A 13,075-nucleotide genomic window follows, 5' to 3' on the forward strand; every position below is an offset into this window, starting at 1 on the left:
AGAGGCTTGTGCAGACCCTGGGGGAAGGGGAGGGAGGTGTGTGGCCCAGACCCTGTCCCACCTCCTGGCATGCCAAGAGGTCAGAAAAACAGCATGGAGGGAAATGATCTCAGGGCTACCAGTGGATGTTAGACAGCCATGTGCCCCTCCTTCCCCTGTCCTCAATGCTGGTAGAAGGCAGGAGGCAAGGGAAGGATGAAGCTGGCTGTGTCTGCAGCATGGCCAGGGCATCTCCAACCTGATGGCCAGGGAAAATCCTCCATATGGATGGCCAGGGAAACCTCTCCCTCTTGATGACCAAGGAAACCTCTCCATCCTGATGGCAGCTCAAGATGACTGGGGATCTCTCTGTTAGGGTGACCAAATTTGCCCACCACCATTGCTCCTCAGGAATGCTTGCCTGAGACAGCAAGGATGTGCCCCGTGCTGGGGGAGGAACACCACAGAGGTGAAGGTTGGGTGGACATAGTGAGATGGCCACTGCTGAAAGTCACAGGCAGTTGGTGAATTCCCTCTCCTCCACAAACCATCCCCACCACAAGCTGCTTCTCCTGCCTCTGCATAAGCAGAAACCCAGCAACCCTTGTACCTTCCTGCTGCAGCCTGGAAGAGGCACCAGGATGCTCCAGCAGCTGCTGCTGGCCCCAGCACTCAGTCGCTGTGTGACACAAGGTATGTTGCTGATACAACTGAGAAGCATAAAATCTAACCAGGGTGTCACTTAGGGCTCAAGGGTACCAGGTAGCTTTCTGTTGGCTTCAGATGTCAGGCTCAAGCCAACTGCAGTGAAAATCTTGGATGTGCACTGGGAAAATCTGAGTTAGATATGTGCTGTGCTGTAGAAATTGTCTGCCAGCCAGGAGCTGGAGACCCTCCTTCAACACCACAGCATCCACTGCTCCTCTGACTCTCACTAATGGACCTCAGCCACTGCCTGAGCTGGCCACTGTCCCCACCACACAGTGGTCCTTTGCAGCCTCTGTTTGCATTTTTACAGAGGTTTTTCTTGCTTTGTTTTGTTGGGTTTTTTCCCCCCAGTAATTTCTTTTTCTAGCTTTGCTTCACATAAAAGCTTATTTTGCTTTCTCAACACATTTGTTTGCTGCAAACAGTTGCCAACGCTTTTGTTGGGGTTTGTAGTTGTTGTTTATGGGCTGCCTTTTTTCCTGTTTTCCCTCTTATTCTTCTCTCTAAAACCTTAGTGAAACTTTGCCAATATTTTTACTTCTCTGAAGCCCAGGGCACTCTATAGATCTTTGTCTGAAAGTGGGGATTCTTCAGCAATAAGAAATAGGAAAAGGCCACCACCATCAAATCAAGTTTAAACAATTCCCAAACTCTGATCTCCATCCCATTTTGTAGTCTGATTCTTACAGCCAATTAAGTTTTCCCTCGACAAAATGACAGCATTGCAGTGAAAGAGATGGTTTTGTTACATGAAGTACCCAGGCAAGCCGAAGGCAGTGTCCTCTGGTGACTCCTGAACTACAGATCCTTACATGGCCTCTTCTCTGTGCAGTGGAATCCTGCGATCTTATGATCAGGCCTTGAGGACTGGTGGATCCTCTACTGGGGAAAAAAACCCCTCCTGATGTTTGGAGTGATGTTGGGGATGTGGGATTTGAAGCCAGAACTGTTTCACCTGAACCCGAGACGGCGTGAACCACCCCACCCTCACTCCATCACCTGACAGTGACTTCTGCAGGTATCAAAGTGCATTCAAAGAGGAAAGGTACCTGCCCCAACAAATCCAGCACCAGGGATTTACTCTGGCACCCTGAGGTGTCTGACCTCCCTCAGCCAGGAGTCCACAGCAAGAGAGAATCTCCCTCCCCAGCCCGTGTTCCAGGTACCTGTGCAGATGTTTGCCCTTCCCACACACCTCCCCTTACATTTCTAAGGGAGTCTCTGAGAAGACCACAGCACAGTTCTTCCTTCACCAGTCAGGAAGGGGCAACAAGTCTCAGTGCAGAGATACAGACTGAGTTTTTATATAAGCTGGCATAGAAATATAACCCCTGTGTCATAAAACCTGCACAGACTATGGGTGCATGAGTGCTCCAGAGCATGCACAGATCCCAAACAGCACCTGCTAGGACAGTCATGCAGAGTCATCCAGCAGCCAGGATGCCTTTGGAGAGAAACCACCTGCTTCAAATAGGCTTTAAACCAAAGCTGTAGTGTGTTTCTGAAGGCAAAATGTGTAAGTAACCTTGTTGAAGCTACAACACACAGATGGACAATGAAGTCTTGCTTTCCTCCTGCTATTGGTACCAGTCATGCTTTGGTTCACAAGCTTTATCATTTCTAGTTTCTCCAGTTCTGAGGTCTAACTTTCACCCTGCTGACTTGGGATCCTGGTTGATGACAGGGTGACCATGAGCCAGCAGTGTGCCCTGGGGGCTGAGAAAGACAATGGGATCCTGGGGGGCATCAGGAGGAGTGTGGCCAGCAGGTCACAGGAGGTGATCCTCCCCCTCTGCTCTGCCCTGGTCAGGCCCCACCTGGAGTATTGTGTCCAGTGCTGGGCTCCCTGGGATAAAAGGGACAGGGATCTCCTGGAGAGAGTCCAGAGGAGGCTACGGAGATGATGAAGGGCCTGGAGCATCTCCCCTCTGAGGAAAGGCTGAGTGAGCTGGGACTGTTCAGTCTTGAGAAGACTAAGGGGGGACCTAATTAATGTTTATCAATATCTTAAGCATGGGATGCAGGGGGAAATGGCCAGCCCCTTTTCAGTGTCTGTGGGGACAGGACAAGGGGCAATGGGTGCAAGTTGGAGCACAGGAAGTTCCCCACCAACATGGGGAAGAACTTTTCCCCAGTGAGGGTGAGGGAGCCCTGGGACAGGCTGCCCAGGGGGTGTGGAGTCTCCTTCTCTGGAGATATTCCAGCCCCGTCTGGATGCCGAGCTGTGCAATATGAGCTGGGGAGCTGCTTTGGCAGGGGGGTTGGACCCGATGAGCTCTGGAGGTCTCTTCCAACCCCTGTGATTCTGTGATTCTATGAAACACTTTCTCCTCCACTCCAGCAAGGCTGATTTCCCATCATCAAATTAACTCCTCTGCAGGGACAAGAGGAGAAAACTCACATATAGGGAGAAATTGCATTAAGTTTATCTACTGGACTTTGTAAAGAAAAATCTCTTTCTAAGCAAAATCATCTTTGTAGGGAGACAAGTGCTGCTGGAGGCTCCAACACGGCCGCCTTGTCCTGTCCTCCCTCCCACACCATCACCTGCTGTGGCTTCTCCATACCCTGCCCTGCGCCACTGAGGTTCCCACACATTTTCCCCTTCATTTCACTCTATTAAAGCACTAATTGATTGACCAGATCATGAGGACCCAGATCTCTCCCTGGGGATGCTGTTGCATTTGCAGTGACAACTGCAAACAAGGTTACGGATGGGCAGTTTTGCACAACAAATCAAAGCACCAGCAGCCATGCTGGGAGGAGGCAACCACCATGTCCCACCCCAGACATCCCTCTGCCCCTCTATGTTCACAGCTGGCTCCGAGACCCTCTTCACCTCCCCAAAGACCCCTCCACAGCCAGCACCAAATACAACACCATGCAGCTGGATGTGGCCCCTACCATCTTTCTCAAATCCAGGGAATAAGATGTCCTTTAGTGGATGCTACTGAACTTGCTGTTCCAGGAGCACAGGGCTTTCTGCTGCCTCTGGTCAGTCTCTGGCTGTGCTTCCTTCCTGCACAGGGATGCTGGAGCACATCGGTTTGGCTATACCCACCCATCCACCAGAGATCATAAAATCCAATTTATTCCTCCCCCTAGGAAAGGTACATGGAAGCCTGGAGAGAGAAAAATGATTTCCCAAGCCTAGAAAACCTCAGCCTAGTTGCTGAATTGCTCTGTACACAGGACCTGTCTCTGAAGTCCTCTGGCTATTCCCCCTCTAAACTGTGGAGACCTGTCTATGGTGGAAAAATGTGATCTCTGAGCAGCACTTCCCCAGTGCAAAGCACTGTGTTGGTATTCTGGTCTTTCCACTCCTGCAGAGGAGCCTTATTTACCCCAAACCAACCAGACTCCTCCTGAATTATACCATGCAAGGAATGGGCACCTCATCTGAGCAGATGATACAGTGCCATCCCTTCAAGCAAGACAAAGCTTCCAGATATCTTCACACAGGCGATGCATTAGCACCAGCTGAAATGATGTTCCCTGCAGTTTCCATGTGCAGACAGTAAAGACAGAAGGAAAAAATACCAGGCAGCGTTTTGCCTCTCAAATAATCACTGTACCAAGTATTGACTTTCCAAAATAATCTCATCAGTGCTGCTGGGCACAGAATTTATTCTGATCTGATGCAGATGCAGCCCTGTTGTTTAACCATTCAAATGTGATCTGACTTCAAAAAAACATTAGCCAAAACAGAGAGGGTTTTTTTAATTAAAAGCCTATAATCCAAGATTATTATTACTTCTGTTCCTGTTCCTTACCCCCAGGGACTGAAGATCCTCTACACCATGTCCTGTGCAAACTATTTAACACTTGCACCCGAGGGTCTTTGCACTTAGAAACAATCTGGGCAAAACCTATAAATGAATATGAAATCCACTTTCTCCCCTCTCTTTTCATCCATCCCTCTGGCTCAGAATGGCAGAGCACAGTGGACAGATTTGGAGTCTGTTTGCCAAAGAGAAAGGAGCTAATATTTACTGGTAGCGATGTTTGTCTGTTCTGTAATGCTCTTGATCTAAATCGCTTTACAGACCTGAGTGGCCATGCATTGGAAATGCCTCAAAACTCACTTGTACAAAGCACAGCCCTCAGTGCAGAACTGGAACCAGACTCTCATTCCCTGAGCTCTGGAAGAAATAAATTCTCATGCCTGAAAATTGATGAAATCCTATCTCTCTGCCCATGAAATGGCTACTGAACACGGCAAAAACACTGCTGGAGGCATGAAAAACATCTGCTGCAGGACAGTCATAGAATCACAGGCTGGTCTGGGTTGGAAGGGACCCCAAGGATCACGGAGCTCCAACCCCCTGCCACAGGCAGGGACACCAACCTCAGGCCTGGAGCTACACAAGGTTGCCCAGGGCTCCATCCAACTTGGCCTTGATCACCCCCAGGGATGGGGCACCCACCCCCTCTCTGGGCAGCCTGTTCCAGTCCCTCACCACTCTCTCTGTAAAGAACTTCCCCCTAATATCTAATCTAAACCCTCCTTCCTTCAGCTTCACCCCATCCCCCTTGTCCTGCCATCATCTGCCCTTTTAAGAAGCTGATTCCCCTCCTGTTTGTAAGCAGTCAGTGTGGGCACCAGCAGGAGCAGCGCAGGGAAGGTGGGCAGAGGAAGGCAAGCCATGGTATTTTAAAGAATACAGAGGAGAAAAAAATGGAAAGAGGTGGAGGTAGACCACAGGAGGTCCAACTCCCCTGCGCAGACTCACATCTTCCCCCTGGTTTCCAAAACAGGGCTCGACAGACAGCTCCCAATATGCCATCTATGCTCTTTTTTCTTCATGTTTTGTTTTGAATAAACACAGACCCCCATGGAAGCACCCAAATGGGATGTTTGCATCCTTGCTCCAGCCTTGCCATGGGGGATCTGCCCCAAACCACTGAGAATGGGTTTTTACTGGGTACTTCCAGCTTTCAAACTGACCATGATCCTGCACACTGAGGACTGGCTAATAGTTACCCAGCAGCTGTATATTTAAGAGGAAAAAAATGTTCAAGACAGTCTAAGACTGTCTTAAAAATTTAAAGACAGTTAAGGTTGTCTGTGCATGGGTACCTGTTACTTCCATTTGCACACAGTTGGCAGGAGGGTAAGAAAACCACTGGGAAGCAGAGCAGGAGGCACCTGGGGAAGTTCTGCACAAAATGATGCTTGGTGCACGCTGCATCTTGCTTAGGGAAGACAGGCTTTCTGAGATGGAGCAGAGTCCACGTTTCCTCAGCTCTACTGATATCACTCATCTATATTCAGTTGGCCTGAAATAGTATTTGCAGGGATGATTTTTTCCCCTCCCCCTAAATACCTGCTGACCCGCTGAGGGATCGCAGGGAGCCGTTCTAACTGGAGCAGAACTGATCGCTGCTACCTGAAAATCAAGAGTCAGCCGCCTCAAACACATACTGCCACGACTCAATTTAAAGCCCACATGGGAAATCAAGGAGAAAAATACATCTGAGAGACCCTCTGTGTCTCTACTACCTGCCAACACTCGGGTCTGAGCAGCATCCTGCTCCTCCCAGGCTGCCCATCACTCTCTAGGCACTGCGTGCAATACAAGGGTTGCACCTTGCCCTGTTGTTTCAAGCTTGCCTCTTCCAGCACAGTCCCTCCCTATTCTCCCACTGCTTCTACCCCCTCCCCATCTACTGCAGCCCCAGTGCTGTTGTTGTGAGATCCTTCCCCTCTGCAGCTTCTGCCATCTGGAACCGCCTTCCTGTATCCCACCAACTCACTCCCAGCTTCATCTGCAAATGCATCTCCAGGCCCTTGCCTGTTCCTTTGAATTCCTCTCTCCTGCTGCTGCTGTTTAGCATTTAACTCTGTCATTGCATTATTTAAAGTGTTATTAAGGCATGCTTGGAACAGAGTCTCCACAAAGTGACACAGTATAGACAGCTGGACCATCAGCAAGAATGCACGGATACCCAAAGTCATGGCAGTTGAAAGGAAGCTGGATGGAAGAGAAGGCACTTTCTGGATGCCAACATGGATTTTCTCTCCCCTTGGGAGCCTTTTGCTGCCTGCAGCTTTGGGGTGAGGTTTCCCAGTAGCCCTATCCAGCCAGTTGACACCAGGGCAGAGTTGTCCCCTTCTTGCCCCACCCTCACTGCCCATGTCAACTAGCAGCAGTCATAACCACAGGCTGGTGGACACCAACACCTCCTTAAAATTACTCCCTGGGGATAACTGCAGGGGTGAAGTTCTTCATAAGCAGCCCAAGTTCATCCCACTCTCCCTGCCATTCTTTTCCAGCAAAAAAGGGGCATGTGGGAAACACAGCCAGGCAGTGGCTGTGAAATGGGCTTTGTTTCCAACCAGATGTAATCCCACAGGAGAAAACGCAGATGCATAAATGCTTTGCTTAAAGAGGAGGTAACTTATGATCCTGCAGATGGGGTGGGAATGGGCAAGGGGAACCTGTTCCCTGGATGCACTTCTCTACAAGGTGTTTTCCTTGGGTTTTTCTTTGGGAACAAGCAGTAAAATTTTAGTATTCTTCACAAGCTCTCCTACCCCAGGAGAAGTGAAACATGAGATGAAGCCTTCTCTTCCAGGGCTTTGAAATCCAGGAAAGAGCTATGTAAAGAGATGTATTTTTACCCTTACAACTAAAAGACCATAAACATTTCTTTTCTGAGGCCCTGGAGCACTTGTGCAATTCAGTGAAAGCTTTACTGCCTGAGGACAACCCCCAGGGCTGTCCCTTCCCACCACGGGGCTGGTTACCTGAAGTCTGCACACTTTTATCTCATCCCATTACAGCCTGGGGCAGGGGCACAGGGAGCATAGTCCCTGCTACATGAAAGAGCAAGGCAAAAGGTGAGTCCAGGAGTCCTGTTGCTCTAAAAGCAGAGCACACGTCCTCCCTTCCCCACAGATCCCAGAGCAAAGGCACTGCAGGCAGTTGCATGGGCTGAAGGGTCAGTAAACGGCAGTGGGTTAACCTGTGAGCTGAATTTTAGGGAGGGCTCCAGAATTCTCTGCTTCCCCATCAAAGACATCAGCTCATGAACTTGGTTTTCCCAAGGGATAATTTTGCTTCTGGAACAGCTCCAGCAAGGCTGGTCTGGCTGGGAGGCCTGGAAGGTACCGATGGTTCAGTGGGATGGGCTGGTGCTTCCTCCTCCCCTTGTTCCTGGGAGGAGGTTTACAAGATGTGATGGAGGTAATAAAACATTCAGGGCTGCCACAGCCCTGCCCTTCATGGTGTGAGTTTAGCTCTTCTTTCCTCCAGACACATTACAAACCACTCACTGCAGCCTCACCAGTGCCAAACTCTTGCTTTGATGACCAAGTACTGGAATCCAGACTTGATGGTCCTTATGGGTCCCTTCCAACTCAGTATATTCTAGGATTCCAGGATTTCCAGGGTTATTTCTGGCACATACCAGGAGGCCAGGAATAAGGTTTTTAAAGACTTTTTAAAGACTTTTACAGAACTCCACCCAAGTCAGTCTGGACAGTGTTGGAGAGTAGTAAAGTTAGACTGGAACGCTTGTATCCAGGTCTGACTTTTTGATTCACACAAACTTGGTAACAGCCAAAGTTTATTAGCAAGCAAAGGCTGTTGGATGGTCAATGAAGTGAGGAGTAATCTCACAGGAAGCCACACATTTAATCCATTGGCAAGAAACATGCAGCACTGTGTTCTGGGAGATTTTTAATCCCTGCTCTAACAGCCTGGACTGGTGTTATTTTTCCAGGCAGGTCTAAAGCTGTTTAAAATCCCTCTGCACGACAGACGTCAGGCAGCTCCTGCTGCCAGACCTGCCTCCCCTCTGATACCCAAAACCAGCAGGAACAACCCACCCCAGGGCAGAATCAGGGGAAAAAACTGTCCTGGCACAACATAGTTAAACACAGCCCTGGGTCTCAAGCACTGATGTGATGTGACCTGCATGTCACTCTGCTCAGAGCATCCCTCCACCACAGCCAAGGGATGCTGAACACATTTCAGCCAGCTGCTGCACAGGTCCAAGGTTCCCAAGTCAAAAGATTCATTGAGAAAAACGATTTTCATTTTCAAAAATGAATTCCAAAATCCTCCCAAGCACGTTGCACAAATACCTGTGTTTCATTGTGTTCAGCTACAGTTTGTATGCAGTAGGTGCTTTCCTTTCCTCCTGCACAGGGTCCCTCCAAGAAGGTGGGATGATCTTACACACCACAGAGTGAGATGGACACAGGTAGCCTTTACATAAGCATTCACACATAGTAAAACATCTTGTGTTCCCTTAATAAATAACTTCTGGAAGCTACTGATAGTTGGCTAAAGCTGCATTTTAAAAAATGACCACTTACCTGCCAGAATATGCTGTCTATTGTGTTTCCCAGAAAGCCATCTCTGCCTTCTGATGATACCAGCTTAGGTCCCAGAATAGTCATGAATTCATCAAAATCAACCTGGCCATCCCCTAGAAGGAAAGGAAAAGATCAATGTACTCCTTAGTGCCAGTGGCTAATGTGATGCTCTGGATCTGCTGCACACCATGGATGTGCACACACACACTACAGCACCTCATACATCAACTTCACAGTACCTACAGACCCAAACTTCTTATTATCCCCATGAGTGGCCCATCCTGTGGCATAACTGCACCTGAAGACAGGACCAGGTGATGAACAAAGAGGTCCATTCCCCAGCCCTGGAGAGTTAGTAGGCAAATCACCTCTCAAAACCCCACCATTGCCAGGAGCACAGTGGTCATAGGCATAGCCAAGGCTCTTCCTCTCCACAGAGCCACCAAACAGCCAGATCCTTGCAAAGCTTTTACAGGGCCAACCACATCCTCCTGAGGAAGGGAGTACACACAGAGGGAAGAGCCAGGCTACTGCGAATCCACAAGGCATTTCATTTGAGCTCTCCAGCAGCATCCATCTCTTAAAAGCCTCGTGTGCTCAGCATGCAGAACAGGCAGTGCAGACCCAGCTTCAGTGCCATTAGTGGGAAGAGAAGGCTGCTCCTGCCATTAATGAACGGAGCCTATGCAGTCCCAGGCCCCTGCAGTGCATTGTATGTTGTGTAAATGAGGCATGGGGCTGTTTGCAGTACAGCTGAGCGTTGCATCAAATGTTATTTCCCCTCAGAGAACTTGGGTGATGCTTTATGAAAGTGACAAAAAAAATAGGGGGAAATCCATTCCTGTTGGAGGATCTCAGAAATACTTGCTTCACTCAACAGGGCAGTTCAACGTCTGTATGTCTCTCCTCTGTCCATCAGTCCACATAACCTCCTACATATTATTAGGCCAGTGGCTGCAGTTGGATATATAAGATATATTATCCCTCTTTTGAGTCTGGAAACAGACTCAGCAACTGTCAGACTTGTTGGTTGTTTTTTATACCAACTCAGCTGGAACAGACTTCTTCCACCTTACCATGTAGTTGCTGTTGCTAAATTATTAGGTGCAAGGAGTGTCTAAACCCCTCAGACTAAAGCAGATCAATGCAAGGGCTACTATTAAAATGTCACTATTGACTGCAGTAGCTGCAGCAGCCCTGCCTGACAGCTTTCCCACGTGCCTGCTGCCGCTCTCCCTCCTCTTCATTGTATTTCATGTGCTTGATCTGAGCATAAGCACCACTGATTGAAATCTCCCCCTGCCCTTATCTTCACAGCAGCACAATGTGGAAATAAGCAGAGTCAAAAAAAAGCTGGTTTTGGCAGAATTAGTGATCTCCACTCTCTGGGCTCTGCCCGTGAAGACAGGAGGTGAATATCCAAGGGTGAGCCAGTGATGGGGGCTCTGAAAGGAAACCCAGCAGGGATTCATAACAGCTTTGATCCCATCACCTGCAAGAAAACCCTTAGCCAGCTGCTAAAGTTGGTCACAACCTTCAGGGCTCAGCACACACTGATGGGCTTGGCAGGGCTGGAGCGGGCTGGGCGCTTGCAGGACGGGGCTAATTCTTGGGCCAACTTATTAAGCAGGAAAGGGGAGGTGGGAGCACCCCAGCACTTGGAGAGCTGCTCTGTAAAACATTTATGGGCTACGAGAAAATGTGTTCCTGCTGCTTCCCCCCTGGGAGGCATCAGTTTATGACATCAAGTCAGATTGTATCAGTCACAGCAGGTTGGATCACGTTGGGGAAGGTAATGCAAGGTGACAGTGGGTTCAGGGTGATTTACATCACAGCACATCTCTTCAAGGGAAAAGCAGCAACAAAACCATACACCAGGATGTAAATTGGGTTAAAGAAATTAAGCCAGATTAGCAAGAAAACAGTTTGCATTTTAAAGAGATTCTAGTACCTGCCTGTACATATATTTGGCCTGTCCATATGCAACCCCAAAGCACTGAGTTATTCAGTTTGCATTTTCTACAGTGTCATTTCATCCATGGAGGAGAGGCAGAACTTTGTCCTACACATGACTCAGGAGGATGCATGTGCCAGGACTCCTGGGCTCTGTGTTTGAGTCAGAACAAGACTTTGGGCAAACCCTTGCTCATGACTTCCATGTGCCTTTGCCAGGGATCATAACTAACTTCACAGGGTTTAATTATCAGCTTAATTATAGCGTTTTCCACAACCTCAGAAGAAAGATGCCATTACAAAATGCATTATCCCCTTATTGACTGTTTTTTCAATTAAAACTGTTAACTAGCAAGGAAGCCCAACCCCAAAACATTTTGTCTGGTGGAAATACCCCTTTAACATTTGCCTTAAGCTGCAGAAAGCAAACCTTCCTGCCACCAGGATCTCAGGAGACCTCAGCATCATAGAATCAGAACTCACAATTTTTGCTGAAAATTCATTTTACAGTATTCAACAACCAGGAGAGTAGTGTTATAAAAAGCAACACATAGGCTCACAGACACACCCAGGGCAACTCCACATGGTTGCAAGGTAAAAATGCAGAGCGTTTTTACCAGGTGTAACCAGGTAACGCCCAATACCCTGTAGGACCTAGAAGCATTCAGGCCACCCATCAGATCCCAGGAGCACTCAGCTCAAGATTTGTACTGGGTACAGTCAAAAGATGCCTTCCTTCTCCTCCTCCTCCGAGCCATAGTCACGTACATGGCGTGCTCCAAGCTGATGTGTGATGCACACATCAAGCATCTGCTCAAGAATCTGCATTGGAGGCAAATCAAACACCACACATGTCCCCATGTTTGGCTTTGCTGTGCCTGCAGATGTGCTTCTCACCCAGGAGTCATTGATATTCAGAGCAAGCAATATGCAGCTTATTCAGAAATGAACTTTTAGTTGGGTTTGAGGGATGGGAAGACAACAGGAAAATGCCATGCTGGAGCATGTGTGCAGTCTATGCTGCTTTCACCCTCCCTTCCATCTTCCCACAAGGCATCCAGCAAGCCCTGATCACCACTGCCATCAGCAACAAGTCCCAGTCCCCTTCCTCCCCCCGGGGCCAATTTATATTGCGTGTGGCATTCACATCCTCTCCCTCCACCCTCTGCCTCCAAGCTCACATTCACTACTTCAGCAATAGCACACCACACTGAAGGAAAACAACCTGGTGAGGAGTAACAGGGCACAAGCAGGTGAAAAGCTACATCCACGATGGAGTGGGCTGTGTTCCCCATCCCCTGGCAGCTGCAGCTATCCTCCTCTCTGTTCCCACCCATTACAAAGGCAGATTTCTAAACACCAGACACACTGAGGACCTTGATTGATGAACCCACTCAGACATTGTGATAACTTCATTACAAACTGAAAGGGCAGGGAAGCCCTGAGGTGTGGCAGTGCAGGTCAGATGGGGCAGACCAGAGGGGTTCTGGAGCAGGATGTGACCCAGATGTCACCCCATCCTCAAGTTACCACCCATGAGCCAAGGGACAGTAACTGCTCATGTGGGTGGTCTTAGCAACACACCTGAGCTGAGCTTAACCCCTGGTTTCAAACCATTTAAAGCATTTACTGACAGTTGTGCCCTAACATTTTCCTTCCTCATTATGCTTCCTCTGAACTGGCATTAATGCCACAGAGTAAGAAGGGGGTTCGCAGTCCTGTGGCTGGATCTCGAATGACTAAAACTATGACTCAGAGCATTGCTGACCACATCATCAGAGACAGATCAGACCTGCTTACCATGACTAGTCTGTTAGCATCAGCTGGGTGCTAAGTGCTGCCAGATAACCACAAAGGTTTTCTCCCTGCATGGCACTGCCTCAGTTCTGACAAAACCCAGGCAAATGTGATAATAAAAAGGAATATCAACCAGATGCACTGTCAGGAGCCCTGGGACCAATTGTGTGAGCCTGGCTAATCACTCCATCACGGAAAGGGGATGCTTGAAGGCACCCAGCAGCATCTGTGTGTGCTCTGGAAACTTCTGAGTGCCTGATGACAATGTACAGCCAAGAGCGTTCTGGATCTGCCAAAGCCACAATGCACACT

The 13,075-nt window shown here is 48.8% G+C and overlaps 1 protein-coding gene across 1 annotated transcript in view; it reads right to left on the reverse strand.

The window, feature by feature from the left end:
- The window catches only part of CALN1 (calneuron 1), a gene marked incomplete at both ends in the record, with an annotated part of 131,051 nt that overhangs the window by 45,405 nt on the left and 72,571 nt on the right, over positions 1–13,075 (reverse strand). Inside the window, one exon of the mRNA XM_084272914.1 lies at positions 9,014–9,126. Coding sequence (XP_084129040.1) covers positions 9,014–9,126 — 113 coding nt within the window. The remainder of the gene's footprint in view (positions 1–9,013; positions 9,127–13,075) is intronic.

The sequence above is a fragment of the Gallinula chloropus genome (genome assembly GCF_964237585.1).
Source record: "Gallinula chloropus genome assembly, chromosome: 19".
Lineage (NCBI taxonomy): Eukaryota > Metazoa > Chordata > Aves > Gruiformes > Rallidae > Gallinula > Gallinula chloropus.